This window comes from Arvicanthis niloticus, chromosome 4 (genome assembly GCF_011762505.2).
Source record: "Arvicanthis niloticus isolate mArvNil1 chromosome 4, mArvNil1.pat.X, whole genome shotgun sequence".
Taxonomy (NCBI): domain Eukaryota; kingdom Metazoa; phylum Chordata; class Mammalia; order Rodentia; family Muridae; genus Arvicanthis; species Arvicanthis niloticus.
This window is the reverse complement of record NC_047661.1, coordinates 19,418,370-19,438,161: the sequence shown is the minus strand read 5'-3', so window position 1 is coordinate 19,438,161 and position 19,792 is coordinate 19,418,370. Positions and strand designations below refer to the sequence as shown.

The following is a 19,792-nucleotide window of genomic DNA, read 5'->3' as shown; positions in this document are numbered from 1 at the left end:
TATGGGTCTTATTAATGGCACAGAACAAATACATCTTACTTTCTAGGCATGAAGACATAAAGTTACAAGTCACATAAAATGCTTTCACAAAAAAAAAAAAAAACAATACAGGCTGTCTAAACAACTCATATTACACTAAAGTAAACATTGTAAGACTAGCATCCAGTTAAATAAATTAATTACACTTATAATATTCACATTTAACTTTTATACAAGTACCTACCAACAAGATTCCTGGGAACTTGAATAAAATCTTCCACAAATTCCAAGAAACCTCTAGCTTTTTTTACAGCCTCAGCACTCTGGATGGAGGAAAGACAAACATAAACTCCTCTTAACATTTTAGAACAACACCAAACCCAAAAAGTATGAAAAGAGGGGAAATTCTCAATTGTAATGCTATAATACAAGGTTCTGCTCAGTCTACAGTTCAGGTTAGGTTGTTTGTTAGATAACTCAGTGAGAAGCACTTGCCTGCCCTGTACAAAAGCCCTGGGGTCTCTATTCCCAGCACCACAAAACAAAGAAGATTTAAAAAGTTTAAGCTGGACATGGTAGCACACCAGCACAGTCCTGCACTCTGAGCTCAGGAGGGAAAAGACCACCTTTTCCTCATGTGAGGCTAGCCTGTTCTAGGCTTTGCTTGTCCAGAGACACATTTTAAAAAATGACCTACTTATAAGATTATTTCAATTTTATACTGTGAATGATTACTTTCATTTCTTGTTCCTTAAACATAGTTGTAAACTCCATCATTATTATACAACAGAAAGTTTAGTAAATTTCTAAGCACATTCTATAGACACAGAACCCTAGGCAGTACAGTTCAAAGCTTGTCCTCCTAATGAAGTTACACTAGCTACTTCTGAAGATTTAAGAAAGAAACATTATGTTATTGTGAATTCTTATCTCAAAACTGAATTATAGAAAAAAAATATGGAACAGACTGCTAATATGCCAAATAAAGTGACCAAAGGCAAGAAGCAGAAACTTACCTCTCCATAGATTCTAAATGTTCCGGTATCTTCATCTAACTCAATGGCAGTAACTCCAGGAACCTTCCTAGCTTGTTGTATGTTACTACCATGCGTTCCTATTGCCAGGCCCATTAAATCTTCTCTCACAACAAATTCTTCATGAAAAGCTGCTGCAAGTTGTTTTGTGCACTGGCAAAAAGAGAGAAGTTAGGATTTTCTTTTATAAAACTTTAAAAAAAGAAAAAAACAAATTGATGTTCGCCTTCATTCAAAATAATCAAGAAGTGGAGGGGAAAAAAAATCTATATCAACCAACTAGTAAATGCATTAACAACATGTGGGCTACTCATACAATAGCAAACTTAAAGAGGAAAGTGGTATAGGTGAAATGAATCAAAGCCAAGAACATTAATATTACTGTCCTAAGAGAAATAAGTCAGTCAGAAAATACTAACATTAATGACACTGATGGAACCAGTTATCAAGTTTAAGAAAAACAAAACAAACAAAAAAATACCAATGTGCTAATAGCTTGCCTACCATAAGCAAGGTACTGGGATATATCTCAGTACTTGGGAAAAATTCTTTTTTAATTAAAGCATGAAAAGTGAGCACAGTGACAGGGTAATCATGCATTACATGTCAGTCTCAAACAAACAAACAAAACATTTAAAAGTAGTTGTGGGTCTGAAGAGAGGAGGAAATAGGAAGCTGCTGTTCAAGAGTTTCGGTTTTTAACAAGACAAGCTCTGGAGACTGACCAAGAATGCTAAATGTTAACATAATGAGCTACACAAAGATAGTAGATTTTGAGTATGTTACATTTATGTTTAAATTCAAGACGAAACAAAAAATAAGATCATCAAAGAATCTCTTACAGAATAAAGGAAACTCATCATAAAATTGAAGAAAAATAATTTCAGTTTATTTAATTCTAGTTACAGGAAACTAATTCTAAAATTATTTCCATGAATTAGATACCAGCAGTTCTCCAAGGCAGATGGCTAGTCACGTATTCCTATACTGTTTAGAACATGTAAGTAAGGGCAGTCACAAATCTGAGTTTATACAAATGTCTCAATTTCTCCAAGGTCAAGTGTATATGCACACTTACTCAGCTGGGAACAGTATATCCCAGAGTGGCATCCGACAAGCAGGAGGAGACAGAGAGACAAGACCAGCCTATGTAAAGTATGCTCTAAGGTGGCAATCTTCAATCCTCTTTCCTCTTATATAACAACTGCTACCATAAACTAAGGTCACAACTGACAGGTGACAGGGTAGTAAAAATCAGATTAAAGGCAGAATAAATAAGAATAAGTAGTTTTTCTAGGTATGCCTCGTTACTAATTTCTAAAGCTCTTTGGCACCTATCTCCTATGCCCCCAAAAGAAAGCTAAGCAGCAGTTAGCACAATAAAATGTTATGTTTGATAAAAAATAAAACGGAAAAATAATTTTCTTAAGGACTCTAGGTATTAGCCATAAATGCATAGGTCTTAGGTGGCATTCTGTTACAAATCATATAGTTTGAGACACAAGAAAGTATATGAGACACAAAAAGCAAACCAACTTACTTCTAAATGCTTAGTGGCCTCTTCATTTCTGGACATAAGCATCAACTTCGTCCGAATACTTCTCAAATGCATATCACTTAAAATATTTACTCTCTTCACAGTTGCTTCACTGGCCGACTATAAATGAACATGTTAATCACTCAAAAACTTAATTATTTTTTCCAAATAATTCTAAAATGAAAATAATTTAAATGAAGCTATCCTTGATTACCTGTGGCTTATTTATTTTTACCCTAAATTCTCTCTCAAAAGTTATCTTACTTTCCTTTCTAATCTCTATCTGATGCTTGGAATGTATGTTAGCAGGGGGGGAAAAAATTAAAGATTTTACACATTAAGAATCTCAAGATGTTATGGAGACCATTAAGTGTCTCATGAGCAAGGCATGGTGGCCACCTTTAATCTCAACACATGGCAGGCTGACACCATAGGACTGCTACTTGTTGGTCATAGCCAGCTGGAAGTGGCTTTATCAAAAAGTCAGCCAAAAATCCAAACCAAAAAATTTGCTTCTACTTACTAAAGGAGAGAAAATTAACATAGAATAAAAAGAAACAAAAACTATTATTAAAAGTAAATTCATTATACACATTATAGCTTAAGAAATATCTAATAGTAAGGCTGGTCATTAACTAACTTAAATTATGGTCTTATCTTACCAGTATCATTAGCTGGGTAGTTTCAGGATGATAAAAAATTCTGCACGCTCCTACTGCTTTCTTAAAATCTTTATGGGCATTTTCATTAGCACACCTAAAGAGAAATTAATGTGGATGCAAGACTTCAGTAATGGATTAAATTTAGGAAGAACAAAATGCAACCTCAGTTTGGTATCTCCCATTAGAATTAGACTTTTTTTAACGCTTACTTTATTATTTCTAATTATGTGTCTTTTGTGGTAGGTATACACACTTGAGTTTAAGTGCCAACCAGAGGCATCAGAAGCCCTGTAGTAGTCTGAGTTGCCCAATTTTAGTGCTGGGAATCGAACACTTGTCCTATCAAAGCCATCTCTCAGCCCCTGAGTTACTTCTTTAAGGTTTTGGTTGGTTGACTGAAGAATGAAGTTGTTTTGTAGACTGAAAGATCTCATCTTATAAACAATTCAATAAAATTACTTACGCTTCTCTTAAATCCTCAGGAACATCCACTGTGCACTTAAAGAAGGTATTTTTTTTGACAGTTTTATTTTGATTGACAGGCCGAAGTCGTTCAAATGTGACTATTTCATTGTAAGTGGCATCACAAGCAGCATATTCAATGACATAAAACTAAAAGATAAAATTCTTTTAAAAGCTCATGTGAACAAAAGTACTGACCCTTAGATGATGTTTTAGAAACCCCTCCATATACAACACTAAGCATACCTTTGTATTATCAACATCATTTACATAAGCCAGATTATAAATGTTTATAAACATGAACCTTTACAGTCATACAGCCTTGAGGAATACCTCTAGAAAGAATCCTTGGTGTTTGGCCAAAAAAAAAAAAAAAAAAAAAAAAAGGAAAAAAAAGAAATTAACAGTAAAGTGAATGAATGTGTAACAACTGATTAACAACTATATTGGAGGTGCCAGCTACAGTGACCCAGAGTTAAGGTGTTTCCTTGGAAAACAGTCACTTACTTCTCCTTTCATCATCCGAACTTTAGCCAGCCACCATCCACATGGCTCTTGGTCATTTGCTCTTGAATATACCTGAGGAGCAAAAACATTCCTTTATCTATCCATCCAATAAGATTTTGACATTAAAGATGTAATATAAAATCTAATTGAACTCAACCAAAATGTTATTGAAATGAGCAAGAGAAATGCACTCTGAAAGAAAAGTGTAGATAGAGGTTATTACTTAAAAATAAAGCTAAAAGCTCTTTGGAAATCTATCTTAACAAGTAAGTAACTATTTAAATAGTTTTAAATAAATTTAAAGAAACTTCTTACAAGGCCAACTGTATTAAAATATGTATGACATGTGTCAACACTGTGCATCAAAATTAGGAACTGTTTTGAAGAATTAAAAATATTTAAAATTTTAAATACTAAATTTTTAAATATTAATACTTTAAAAATAAAGAGGCTCATGACCACCAACTGTTAAAAACATGAAGTACAATGTGTTACAAGTGTTTATCTGAAAAGTAAAACATAAGACACTCAGTTCATCTACCATAATAAACATTTTATAAAAAACAAAAAATGAATTTTACATTATATTATTTTGTTGTTGTTTGCTTTGTTTTCCTTAATAGCTCAGGATGGACTTGAACTCTTTATATTAGCAACAGTATTGACCTGAGTTCCCGATCCTCCTGCCTGTACTTCTGCAGGCCACTTTTAAAATTCCAACTATTCAGACTAAAAGAGCAAACATCACAATTCTGATAGTCATCCTGTTTCTGCATCTGAATCTGTGAAATCCTTATCTGGAAGGCTGGCTTGACTAATTAACCTGGCAGGCACAATCAGTCATGTGTCTGCCTATCAATTACTCAGCCTCTTGCTGGATAGAACTTACGTACTCAAAGTTCTGACTGCTGGGTTCTTATCCCTGAACCTTCCATTTAGCTGTCCATGATTCCTTACAAGGAACCAGTAAACTAACAGGCCTTCCTATGTATCCTAGAGGTACATTCAGAGACCGTAAGCTACCCTCTACTAATCTGCAAAATTCCAAGATTTAAAAGAACATTCGTTTAAAAAAAAATTCATTTCATAAGACTATCAAATACAGGACTGAGTGTATCATTTAGGAGTAGAACATAGGTAAAGTGTTTTTTCATTTTCATAAATAACCTTCACAAACAGTATATACACACACATACACAGCTTTTCTAATTCTGTGTTTCTGTAATATGTATGCCAAGTGTTCTTCTCTGTTACTCTCTGACACAGGCTCTCTCTCTCTGAACCTAGAACTTCCATTTCTTTCAGAGAGGTTGCTGACAAGTGAGCACCTGTCTCCTCTCCCCACCAATCAGTGAGAAAGAAGCAGAGATTAAGGTACACAAGAGAGATCATGCCAGAGTTGTTACTGGAGTTCTGGGACCCAATCTGAAGTCTTCACTTGTTCAACCAGTACTCTTCTCACTAAGTCACTCTCCCTAACAAGTGACCCTCTTTAAAAGATTTGGCATAAGCATATTACTGCTTTTTGTTGTAACAGTGGCAATTCTGATCTCAACTTTGGATACATCCCTATCAAGGAATTGTATGTTTGATTAAAAATAAAGCATTATGAGCAAACATGACAGTATCTGTGATGCCATCATTATTAGTTACAATTAGTATATGCAAAAAAAAAATCACAAATATGTAATAGAATCAAAGTTGTTACAACCTCAAATTCTTTATAAATGCAAAGGAAAAAATCTAAAACGCACCCAACTCTAGCTAATTATATTTGAATAAGTATTATGTTACTATTAAATATTTAAAACATATTTAACTTAAACTTTTTCCTTAAAATTTCAAGTTAACAATCTAAGAACAATTATTTCCAAATCTCTGACATGTTTTTGTCACAACTACGGAAACCAAGCCACAGATGGTTTCAAGTCAGGCTATGCTTTCCTAGGCAGAGACAAGGAAAAACAGTGTTAAAATATCCTCAGCACTTCACCAGTGGAGCTGTGGGGTTTGTTGTTGATTTAGTGCTCCCCAACCCCTTAAACCAGAGATTTATTACAATAGCATCTTAACAGCAAACCAGTATAGAAACCAGGGCATGGTAATATGAAGCCTGTAATCCCAACACAAAGGAGACTAAGGCAGGAAGATCTCAAATTCTAGGCCATCTAAAAACAACAAAAATGATTTAAAACAAATCAAAGTAAAACAAAAAACCAGCCAGGCATGGTGCCGCGCACCTCTGGTCACAGCACTCAGAAGGCAGAGGAAGGCAGATTTTTATGAATTTGAGGCCAGCCTAGTCTACAAAGTGAGTACAAGACAGCCAAGTCTATTACACACAGAAAAACTCAGTCCTGAAAGACAAAACAAAATCTCTTAAATCTGTCCTCCACACACACACTTCTAATTGAGAACATTTTGACCTAAGTCATCCCTTTCTTGACTCCTTGATGTGGAATTCCCAAAGAGGAAAACACAATGGTAACAGAATTAGCTCTAAAAGCCAAAATTAAACTTCGGTCCTCATACAAAAATATTAGAAAATGATGCAATTCTGAGAAAGCTGTGTTTGATGAAGTATAAAGACAAAATTAACAAGGAAACTTTCAGCATCCCAGCCATAATTGAGCATCTCCTAACTACCTCTGCGGACAGTTCCTGTCTACCCAGAAGTCACTCGGCACTATTTTCTGAGGTCTCACCACATCTCTCAAGAATTCTACTATAGTATACTATATTAGTTATTTTCCTATTGCCCTGACAAAACACCATGACTAAGGTAGGTTATAAAAGAAAGCATTTAATCGGGGTGGGGAGGGGTGGGGGGGGGGAGGGGAGGGGGATACTCAAAGTTCCAGAGTGTTTTTGAGTCCATGACCATCAAGACAGGGAGCGTTGCACTGCTGAGAGCTTTCATGTTGAAACAACAACCACAAAGTAGAGAAAAACACTAAGTGGGAATGGCATGGGATTTTGAAACCCCAAACAAAACCTACCTATCACCATTGACACACCTCCTTCAATAAGGTAACACCTCCTAATCCACCTCAAACTTTTATCAACTTCAAAATAAGCATTCAAATATTATGGGCCCATGAGGGCCATTCTTATTCAAACTACCATCTATATCTAGATTATAGTTATGGCTCTTTAAACAAAGTTATTGGTGCTTATTTTGGTGGAAGTTAACTACAAAAGAGGAGTGACTGCATTGATTACTTAAGGCTCATAGTACTGACACAAAATTGTAACATAGCTTTGTGTAAAAGCAAAATCGTGAACCCACTTGCTGTTTTATTATCTGTGATGGTTAATACTGTCAACTTGACAGATCTAGAATCACCTAGAGAACAATCCTCTAGCTGTGTCTATAACAGAGGTTTCAGAATCGGTTAACTGAGCTGGGTAAACTGGCCCTAAATGAGAAGTGCTACCTCATAGCCTGTGGTCCTGGCCTGAGTAAAAAGGTGAAAGTGAGCTGAGCACCAGCATTCTCCTCCTCTGACTGGACAGATCATAAACAGCAGCCACAAGTTCCTGCTACCATGACTGCCCTACCAACATGAACCGTACTCTCAAATTCTGGGCCAAAATAAATACATCTTTTAAGTTGCTTGTTGGGTATTTCAATGAGAAATAATTAGGATACTATCCAGTCTCTATAAACCAGGCAAAAATGAGACAAAGAAAAAATTTCTTTTAAAAATAAAGTGTAGAAGGATGTTACAACTTTCTTGAAAATTTAAAACTTTATACCCTAGCCTTCCAGCCTATACTCTTCAGATCAGTGTTTCTCAAAGATTCTGTTTACTGTAGACAATGATCACAAGAGACCCACAACTGGCCAAAGTGCAAATATAAGACTGCAGACTGCTCAGCCCTAAACAAATCATGTAACTGCTCTTTCCAAGCTATCATGGTGAAAGGGGGGCAGAAAGAATGTAACTGACTACAATGAAACAGCTATCTTCTGGTCAGAGCAAAGCAGCTGTACTCATGAACTCACTGCGGTTGTGACAGCTGCACAAAACCTGTGCAAGCCCGAGACAGACCAAATCCCAAAAAGGATTTGTTGACCAAGAAAAGGAGGGTTGACCAAGCAATCCTGCCCCTAGTTATAGATCTATTAACAACTGCTAACTGCTAGGAGAAGGAGAGATGGTTTTCAGAGAACAACCACTCTTCTGTGGATGATCACATATCTGAGAGTATTTGTTCGGAAAGCATAAATTAGTCTTAAAGACTTAAAAAAAAGAGAGAGAGATTTGCTTTTGTTTTTTTAAAGGGTGGGGAAAAGGACAGTTTGGTAGGTAGATGGGGGATAGCAAATATGATCAAAAATTTTGCACAAAACCCTCAAAAAACTAAATAATAAAAATTTAAATAAATAGTAAATAAATAAGTAAATAGTGTATCTTCATTTACCATTGTATTGTGATATTTTCAACTCGGGGAGGGAGAATTCAAAGTACAGGATTTTATACATGGCCCAATACAGTCTCAATGGAGTACTAGGGATTACATACATGCAATACCATGCCCAGCAACCGCAAGCACGGTCATCAAGAATAGTTAATACTGAAGACAGGGAGCAAGTTACAAAACCAGTAGCACAATATGTTCATCCAACAATGGGGAAAGAAGGTAAAACACACAATATGAGCAATGTGCTAAGTAACAGGATTTTGAGGTTTTGCCATTTTTTGATTTTCTAATTTTTCTAGACATTCCTACAGTATTCCACAAAGCAGTTCATATATACATAATACATAACCAAAGACACTGAAGCACAAACCACTAAAACTAGCTTAGAAAGTGACTAACACTATACATGGTTCTGTGCTAGGTTTCTTCAAAACGTCAAATCAGTATCACTGTTTTAAGAAACTTTTGTTTTGAAAAACTTGATTGAGCCCACCAAAGCTAAGAATAGTAACACTGACAGGCAAATCTATTTCTGACTTAAGTCTCCAGTAACACTACGTCACAAGCACTGCCAATAAACAACAGGAAAGGAGCATGTTTATTCATGAGCTAAAGATGTGCTCACAAGGATATTTAGAACAAAAAATAAGGCACAATAATAAAAAATTAAATACACATACCTCTACTTCATCTCCTTCACTAATTTCTTTTTTTATATCAGGTGGTGGTGGTAATCGAACTTCATTAAACGGAACCTGGCGTTCTGGTTGCCAACTAAAGGATTACAAAAAAAGAATTAGTACCTTTATTTTAGCAGACCCTAATAAGAAAATGCTGACTAGTGCTATATATTTTTTAAGTTAGTTTTATCATTCAGAATGTTCCAAAGAGAAAAAACAAAAAACCTTAATTCTTTAACTCTTTAAGCTGAGAAACACTTTTGTATGATTCTTGATAAGCTTTGTAATTAATACTGATAGTATTACACTCCAAATTATTTATCCTAAGAATGGCAAACACATAACCTACAAATTATTTTTTTAATGGGCTAATTTAGCAATAATAACAAAGGTTCATTCACAGCTATCAAATGAAAGTAGTGAGATCAAGAATATGACATCAAAAAGATGCCCAAATTTCGTAAATTACAAAATAATAAAAACTAAGTTCAGTGTACATGCTCACAAAAAAAGTACAAATTATTATCAGTTCAGGAGCTAAAGAGATGACTCAGTGGCTAAAGGACACACACAGTAGCACCAATTCCAAATGATACCCTCTTCTGGCCTCTGATGAGACCGGACATGAATGTGGTACAGATATACATGCAGAAAAAAACATTCATACACATAGATTTGATGGAAACTTTATGCTTAGCATGCTCACAGGGCCAAAGTTCAATCTTAGCATATACACCCTAAAAAAGTTTCTTAACTTGGCTAGAAAATATGTAATTAGAATCTAGTAAAGGCATAATAATCTTTGTAGCGATATAAACTAAATAAGCTGCTGTCACCTGAGAAGGTTTTATAGTCAAATATCATTTTCAAGTTTCCATAGTCATCTTACACCTGGGAGATATCCCCCACATAAAATGGTACTAAGGGGAATGCTGGGCAAGGAGACAGCTTAAAGTCTAGAATTTCAATTCCCTTTCTTTTTTACCATTATTGTCTACATGGCAGCTCACAAAGACAGAAGCTGTCTTGACATCTGTCTCTCCATAAGGCAGCTGTCAGGCACATACATATCTCTTCAGGCAGTTCAGAGCCATTCACAAGTTCAACAGTTCTTTGACCTTCAAGTTAACAAGTCCTTCTATAACCCTTCCCAACCTAGCCTAGTATACTTTTCACACGTTTAACTGCATAGCCTCTAGGATATGGGGAGAATAACATCAAGCAATTAAAGATACCCTCTAACTCATAAATAACTATTTGTACCACCACTTCAACTTCAGGGGACTTAAGTATTATGCTACTTGTGCATCTACTTCTGAAAAACAAAAAAGGCTGACTGAATCATATCCATACATATTTTTGATAAAGGACATAAAAATGTCAGGTAAATTGTAGCCACAAAAGCAAGTGAGGGATTATCAAAACTGGACTTGCAAACCATGAGAATCAAGTACTTAAAAGCAGAATCATTTTCCTACTGGCATCAGTAAGAACAATCAGTTCTTAAAAGTTAACATCTACCAATAACTTACTTATTTTCAAAAACAACTGTGAGGGAGTCTTCGTGGACATCTTTGATAAATCCCTGCGTAAAACAAAAGTTGTATCAGCATTAATGTTATTACATAACTCTAAAAACCTGTAATAGTAATAATAAAAACTGTAGAATGATAGGTAAAGGAAGACCAACGAGGAGGTACAAGTCTGTCTCAGCACTATGGAAGTTAAGGCAGGAAGGAGGACTGGGCTAAGTTCTAGGCCAGAGTGGCAATACCAGATAAGACCAGGCTACATCAGACCCTGTCTTTAGAAGGGCAAAAATAAGATACCCAGGGCCAGAAATATAACTAAGTTGGTGGAATACTTGCCTCACATTTTCAAAACACCCCCATTCCCAGCCCAATAAAAAACAGTGGGATAGACAACTCCAGGAGGATCACAAACTCAAGGTCATTCTTGGCAAGTTGAAAGCCAGCCTGGGCTGAGAGACTGAAAAGGGGGGATAGAGAGAACAGACAGAGACACAAACACACACAATTTCCACCTCAGCCCCAAACAAACCCACAATCCCCACCAACCACAGGGTTTGAAAAAATTGTTCAGATGTGAATTTGACTTTCATCTCCACCATTTGTAAAAAGCTGTTCTTTAGCCCCCTTGAACTCTCCTTATAACTAAAATTAACACAACAAAAACAACACATAGTCATCCTTGGAGCACAGGCATTAGTTGGATGAAATAATAAGTTGTCTGAGAGTTCAGTAATTCAGTAAGAGCTAATGACCCAAACTCTTGTTGCCAGGTAACATCTTAACTCTGTAACTCACATACAATTTTAATCTAATAGAGTTAATTAGTTCTCGTGTATCAGAAATTAAAATTTAAGTAATAGTCAACAAAGTACCTAACACTATAACTATTACATTACAGCCCAACTCTGGAAAAACATGACATTTGAAAACTAGCATTATCTTTTGGTCGTATTTGTTTCCCTCAGAGTTAAAAATTTCAGAGCCAGAAAGACAGTTCAGGAGGTAAAAGTACCCACCATGCAAATATGTCAAGCTGAGTTTGATCCTGAGAACCCACAGTGGAAGACAGAACTGACTCCCAAAGTTTTGTTACTTCTACACACATGCTGCACTCACTTATTCAGTTACTTTCTTCCTCAAATTGGGCTCTAGTTAATATAATTCCTCAAAACCATAGGTTATCAATAAACATAAAATCATTGATCATTTTCTAGCCTTAAAAGGTAAATTTTAGAGTAAGTATGTATCTTCATTTGACTAATGCCTCAGAGACACAATTAGAGCTATAATCAGTATATAATCAGATGGCTAAGTACAACAGCCTGGGTTACTATAGACTCCAACCATCCATCCAACCAACCGTCAGTCAACAAAGAAAAAAGCATAATTGATTGGGGGAGGGGGGAGACAGGGGTATAACATACCACATAAGATTTATTTTTAAGTGAACAGAACTGCAAATCCCTCTCTAGTCCAGTGCTTCTATACATAATTTAACCCACTGGCCAATTAGTAAATATTTTTCAACAACTCCAAAACATGCACTCAAGACTAGCCAAACAGACACATGCACTTGGTGTTTGGGTAAAGCACAGCATAAAGAAATCCTTCTATCCATGCTCCCTTAAAATCTATTTAACACTACAGTGTATGCCAAGACAAACTTGAAAAAGATAAAGACAAAAATTGTAACTGTGTTAAATAACAGAGCAGTTTAAAAGAGCAATATTTCAATGTCTTACTATCAATTAACAAACTAAAGACTAAAAATATAAACCAGCAGAAGGAAAACCAAACAGTAAGCTTAGTACAACCCGAGAAAGAATTCCTTGTAATTGAACAGTAAGTCAGTCACGCCACATGAAGGAGGACTAGAAGAATCTTAAGGATTCCATAACTAACAAGGTTTATTATCTAAATTTAGCTGGATTTTTGGCTAGAGACATTTTATGTCTAAACCAGTTACTGGATTATTCCCATGTTGAGGAATCAACAGATCAAATTATTTGTCCTGTTTGATTTTCTCCATTTTTTCCTTTCTGTAGCCAAGATCTTCCCCTGTCATATCTGATATGTATCATTCTGTTATCATCATGCATTTTTCTCATTCCTTCTATTCTCCCTCCTTGTCTTAGAGTAGCCTGCCTTTGCTCCCAGCACCTTCAAGCTTAAGTACTTTGAGGCAACTAAAAACCTTTTAGAAGAGCTCAGGGTAAGTCCCAGCTGGCAGCTGTGTTCCTTGTTCTAGTTTTGTGGCTTGTTCAGGAACCATGTAGCTCAGTTTGGCTTGCTGAGAAACCAATTCTCCCATCCTCCTAATCTTATATCATGATGCATGTGTAGTCTATTCAGAAATCTCCAATTAATTTTTAAAAGTGAGTTCACCTGTACCGGTGAATTAGTTAATCCACTTTGGTTCCGGGCCAGTCTCGAGCTGGATTGTGAATGAAAGGCACACACATCAGCTAGTTTTTGATATGCCTTGATTAGATCAATGGCTGGGCACTTCTAAAACTCCCCATGGCTAGCACACATCCCCTCCAGTATTCCTGAGTTAGCATCTTTTAACATCTGTATTTCATCCCTGCTACTGAAGACCCAATCAGAGGAAATGGCCCCTATGGCCACTTTCTGGGAACCTTACATGTTGGTGGGCCTTTAAGTCTGTTCTCCTTGCTCCCTGTCATGGCTATCCTGAAACCCCAAGCTCAGAGCTCCACTTGACTCCACCCAGAGTATTGGGATTAAAGGCATGGGCCACCATGCCTGGCTTTAGAAGACTTTTAAGTGAGGGCAAAGAGTGACTTATTTTTAATCATTACTGGGACATTTGGCTGATTCTTACGGGAAATGAAGCTGGGTATGGTGACACAAGGCCTGTAACACCAACACTCAGGAGGCAGAGCAGGTTCAAATCCAACCAAGAATAAAAAGAGCTAGTTTCAGATTAACCAAGGGATGGGAACTGTAGCTCAGTGGTAGAGCACCTGTACTCAATTTTCAGCACCATCACAAATTTCTCTTTGAAAAATTAATAGTTAAGAGACTTAAAAAAAATTATTCTAGGCATGATAGCACATGCCTCTTTCCCCAAAGTTCAGGAGGCTGAATCAAGAGGATAGTAAGTTCAAGGAAAGTCTAGACTACATAGTGAGTTTGAAGCCAGAATGAACCAGACAGAAAACCTGCCTCAAAAAGGGGGTGGGGTATGGAGAAAATTTTTATTTTTTTTAAAAATTGGGGGAAGGAGGGCAGGAGTCAATTATTCACAATCCCAGTGTAAGTAAGTCATTTCTAATAAAAAAAAAAAAAAAAAGAAGACAAAAAAATCTACCTAAAAGATTAGCCATGATAATCATAAAGAAAAGAAGGTGGGGTGAGGGTGGGGGTAACTTTGAACTAAGAGTTAAATCCCATAAATTTTCCAGCCAATAAGACTATCAGGACAGACCCCAAACAATGAGAAGGGAACAGACTGAGAGGAGAAAAACCTTAAATTTAATATATACAACTTTTAAGATGTTAACATGTGTTATAATTTCTTCTACCTTTGCTTTTTTCCTGTTTCACTTCATTTTGTGACCCACATTATCAACATAAACAACTTGAAGAAAATACACAGTACAACACAGAATAGCCACTGAAGAGTTTTGAAATGATCTGCCAAGATCTCTCATTTTAGAGAAAGAAACAACTGCAGCAATACAGATCAACACCAACCCAAAGGCTCACTTCCTGGAAGGTTATAAACAGTGCTTAAGGAAAAAAAAAAAAAAAAAAAAAAAAAAAAAACCTCTCTTATTAAGAGCTTTTTCATTAAAGGGAAAAAAAAAAAATTAGGTCTTACAGAGCAGTACTACCAGTAGAAATGATGGAGACTTTCACAGTTACAGAAAATAATCATCAAAACCCAATTTGTAAGGAAAGCACAATGAAATCTTGCTAGAACCACCATGCATTTGAAATCTGTAGCTCTTATAAGTATAGGTAGGGGAATCAGATATCAGATGTTCAAGGTCAGTTAGAAGTTCCACAGCAACCAGGCCCCTCAACAAAATAAATAAATAAATAAATAAATAAATAAATAAATAAATAAATAAATAAATAAAAAGGCTATAGACAGGCATCCTTTTAAAACCACTACCACTAAATTGAAGGCTTCTAGAAAAGAAAGACAGGGAAATTGAGACCTGGAAAGGGGAAGGAGCCATCAGCTTGATGGAAGTTCCTGGCCAGCTAGGAGTAAAGAATTCCAGTCCAATTAACATTTGCTAAGATTGCTTACACATAGCAAAGGGCCATGTTTAATGCCACCCTCCTTTTCCAGCCATAAACTTTTAATTCTCTAAATATCTCACAAAAACTCCACTTAACAGAAAACGAAGTCTGACCTCCCTTTTGATATATGATTTCACCTTATCAGACTATAATCCCATCCAAATCAGTTCCAGACACCCTAAACCTCTTTACTGAAAGAGAAGAGAAACAGAGGAAGGGATATCTCAGCATCAAGCTAACTTCAGAACTACCAAACTGTGTATGGCTCTTGCTGACACTCTCTCACAAAGTCCACACCTACATTTAGGGCTATCTTGTTTCCCTGAGCTCCTCTGCAATAAAGCCTGTGCTTAAGTCTATCTTAAAATCCTTAACTGAGGTTCCTGCAAGAACTCTGAAGGCTGCAGATGGCAATATGCAGCATTGTCTCCAGCTCCCAGCCCCACTGCCACTGCCAAAACCCATCTGGAGAATTATATGACCTACGAAAATCCTCAACTGTAAAGTAACCAACTTCAAGCTCAACTATTACTTTTGGTTAAGACCTCATCAAATGTCTTCCTCTTATGCAATCCACTACAAACTAATTTATACTCCTTACAAAAGGGAAACAGAAACTAAAATACCATAGCCCTCTGCAAGCAAACAAACTACTAACTGTATGTAATCGGGAACTAAACAGCTAAAAGCTACAAAACTGAGTTTAGATTGGTAGCCTAGATACAAATAAATAAACTAGACTTACATGGTATAAAAACTCAAACTCTAAATTTCTAAATTTTTCTAAATTTGTTTTTACTGCCAAACAAGAGCAAGTAAAGTTTTCTAAAGTAAAGACATCCCTCAGCCTAATTCTTAATTTTTTAAATGATTTTTCTGTTAAAGATCTGCTTACTTTTTACCTGTATGTGTGGAACTTCGTGACGTGAATGTACATACCCCATATGCATGCAAAAGCCAGAAGAGCCAACTAGAGTTACAGGTGGTTGTAAGCTGCCACCTGGGTTCTGAGACCCAAATCCAGGTCCTCTGCAAAACCAGTAAGCACTCTTGACTAGCTGAGCCATCCCCAGTTCCTATAGTGATTCTGATATTTAAAGTCCAATCTATTAAAAATCCTCATTGGTTGAGCAGGCAAGTGATTCTACGGAAAATTATGGCAGCTACTGCCACGCCTGCCCACCTGAGTTCTATCTTGGGAATCCACCCCCAACTCCTAGTGGAAGGAGAAAACTAACTTCTAAAAGTTGTCCTCTGGCATGCCTAAACACACACACACACCTCAAATAAATATAATTTAAAATTTTGGGAGGGGTGAGAGAGACCATGTTGGGCAGCTCACAACCACTTCTAACTTCAGCTCCAGTGGGATTCAATGCCTCCGGCCTCCCCAGAAACCTACACTCATATAACACACTTCCACATACATAATTAAAAATAAATACAAGCCAGGTATGGTAGGTAGCTCAAACCTTTAATCCCAAAGCCAGCCTGGTGTACATAGCAAGTTTCAAAACAGGTAGGAGTACAAAGACCTTGTCTCAATCAATAACAGAAAATAATCAATCAATAATTAATTAAAAATAAAAACAAGCCAGGTGTTATGGCACACACCTTTTCAATCTCAACATTGAGGAGACAGAGGCAGGCAGATCTCTTGAGTTCAAGGCCAACCTCAACTACATAGCAAGCTCCAGGATTTCCAGACCTCTATAGTAAGACTTTTTTTTAAAAAAAGTAGTAATTGTAAAAACAAAAATAAATCTAGCCTCTAGTTCACAATTATTTTCATGAACAAGCAAATAAAACTGTTAACAAACTGACACTACTACTACTATTTTTAAATGATGAAGTGTTCTTAGTAACTGGCTTATTTTTCTGCCATGTGTTAAAAGTGTCCCTGCATAATGTTCTAACATTTTTCTAGATTTGGTACAACAGAAATAATTTTATGTATTTGATTTCTTATCAAAGGTAAATAAAAACAGGCCTAGTTCCTGACCTGAAGCAAACTTGTGGTGAAGTACTATAGTTCTAAAAACCAATTAACTTCTCTCCTAAAAGCATGAGGCTCAGTGTTAGATGCTACTGCACTCTTTCCCTTCATCCTATCAGTTAAAGATCACTGCTGGTATAATTTACACAAGACTAAGGATTCCATTTTTCTTAATTGGGTAAAATTGCCTTAGCTTTTGACTTGCCAGGCTTTGGGCAATTGACAGTTTATTCAAAGGTTCATTTTCCAGTTCCTGTCTAACTTCTCAGTCTCAAATCTGACAATCAGCATCTCTGAAACCAGGATGCTTCTTAAAAATGAGGGCATCTTAATAGCTGACACCACATGTCACCACTTAGGCATGTTTAGACTTTGCTTGCTTGCAAATTTTCTGCAGCACTCAAGTACCATACTAAGGAAAGATTGAGTCTTCTTAGCAGAAAGTTATCTTCTGATAAAAATCAAGAAAATATCAACACCAAGATATCTGTTTAATGGTGTTTTAAGTAACTTTATTAGTCTGCATTTCCTATTTTTGGGTACCCAAATTAAAAATTATTTCTTGTAAGCTACTGAAAACGATAACCAATCCTTAGAGTAATAATATAAGCAACTTTTCTCTTGCAGTTGGCATCATTTTAGGTTATAATAAAATGACACGGACCTTTCAGTAAACATCTAAATCTATCTGTGGAGATAATCTATTCCTCTGAGTTAACTGTTTCTTTTTAAGAACACACTCTGCAACCCAGGCTGGTTTTGAACTTGCAGAAACCTTCCTGCCTCAGCCTTCCAAGAACTGAGATTACAGGCTTGAGTTACCTACCACATTCAAATTATTCCTTGGACTCTAAACCTAGCTAGCTCAACTATTTTGACTTCTTGACCATGGTTTATGTTTCAGCCAACATGCATATATGTATGATCCACTTTACAGAATTTTCTAAAAGGAAAACTAAACACAACTGTCTTTTCTAATCAGGGTTCCAATACAGGCCAACACAGGTATCAATCCACTGTGTGTAATGAATTAAGGTCTTTCTCACATCTCTGGAAAATTATCTAAAAGCCAATGGTTTTTGTCCCAGACCTGGGAGCAACTTTATGTAAAATGAAAAACAAAACAAAAAACACCTGCAAAGGATGGGAGCTTCTTACACTGAGGTACCCTCAGACAGTCAAAGCCATGCTAAGGAGCATTTAATGCCACTACTCCATACTTCCAAAACACTCCAACAAATATTCCTTTAACTTTAATGTCTATTAATTTATGACTCAAATCCCTTTATGTTTCTGAACTGTCCGAAGTTAAAAAGATATGGGTGGTGGTGGTGGTGGGGAGCCCTTATCAGGACAAGGAAAACAGAACACTTAACAGTGACACTACAAGATAGCAGTTTTGCTATTACAACTGTATCAACTTCTCTAGGGAGCATGTGATAAGCTAGAGAACCTAAGAAAGGAAACAAAGATTCCTTTTGAGTTTTCTCAACAAACAAGCCATAATTTTCCCTCTTCTGAGCCTCATTGCCAGTCTTCCTAGAGCACCCAAGGTTTTGTGGAACAATTCAAGGAGTTGTTATCAACCCAGCTATCCTGGATACTAGATGTCACTCTCATTCCAATCCTAGAAATAGAAAAGGTGTGGACCAGTACCAAGGGTACTTAGTTCCCAGATGTGCAAATAAACTCTTTCAAACTGTTAAACCACTGATTATTACTTAAAAACCTGCTGCTTGAACAGATGTCTATCTTTGTGGGGATGAACTTTTACGTTAAAGGAAAGGGTTAATATCCATAATATACAGATCTCAACAACTGATAAGAAACATCCCAATAGAAAAACATACTAAAGACCTGGCTAACTGAATAAGAACAAATCCAAAGAACAAACAAACCTTTCCTAGCTGGGATATAAAGAGTAAAGAGTTATCAACTGGTAAAAGAAATATGAAGGTTTTTTTTTTTCCAAAAAAAAAAAAAAAAGTAACTTATTATTAGAAGCTTTTGTTTTCTGCTATTTTTAAGTTCCTTTCCAAACCATCCTATTCTTTTTTGCACTTATGTTGTATGAATGTATACATAGGTGGGCAATCCTCATGGAGATTCAAAAGGTTGACATAAGGCGTCTTCATCTTTTCTACCTTATTCATTGAGCCAAGGTCTCTCACTTGAACGCAGAGCTCACCAATTCAGCTCCTCTAGACAGCCAACTTACACCAAGCCCTCTAGGACTCTGGTCCTTAAATTTCAATGGCAAGAATTTTATCCATTGAGCCATCTCTCCAGTCCCTAAATTATCCCTTCCTTTAAAATCTATCCAACAGAAACACAGACATACTGGGGTGGGGTGGGAAAGGTAGGTTACTGACAAACACCTGAATTTTTATATTCTTATAAATTATTATGTAATCACTATAAATAATACTGAACATGAAAAGTCAAGTACATGATTCTAGTTTTTCATGGGCACACTGAAAAACCCTACATTTGTTCCTCAATGTTTCCATACATAATGCTAAGGGAATAGAGAGAAATCTGGAATTAGTTTATCTGGCTATAAAAGCAAGCTTACCTGAAATGGAAGGAACAAAAACACCATCAGGAGAAAAAAGAAGGGAAACATTTGTACTGAACCAAGTTTGTATAGCACACCAATAATAAACCACACTGCATAGGAACAGTGATACACATAGG

The 19,792-nt window shown here is 36.3% G+C and overlaps 1 protein-coding gene across 6 annotated transcripts in view; it reads right to left on the bottom strand.

Moving 5' to 3' along the window:
* The window catches only part of Fxr1 (FMR1 autosomal homolog 1), a 47,301-nt gene that overhangs the window by 18,369 nt on the left and 9,140 nt on the right, over nt 1-19,792 (bottom strand). For all 6 annotated transcript variants that reach the window (XM_034500741.2, XM_076932280.1, XM_034500744.2 and 3 more), the window contains exons 2-9: nt 10,822-10,874; nt 9,290-9,383; nt 4,182-4,253; nt 3,676-3,824; nt 3,213-3,306; nt 2,554-2,670; nt 996-1,166; nt 224-302 (exon numbers count right to left, since the gene is read on the bottom strand). In XM_034500741.2, the coding sequence (XP_034356632.1) occupies nt 224-302; nt 996-1,166; nt 2,554-2,670; nt 3,213-3,306; nt 3,676-3,824; nt 4,182-4,253; nt 9,290-9,383; nt 10,822-10,874 (829 nt within the window). The remainder of the gene's footprint in view (nt 1-223; nt 303-995; nt 1,167-2,553; nt 2,671-3,212; nt 3,307-3,675; nt 3,825-4,181; nt 4,254-9,289; nt 9,384-10,821; nt 10,875-19,792) is intronic.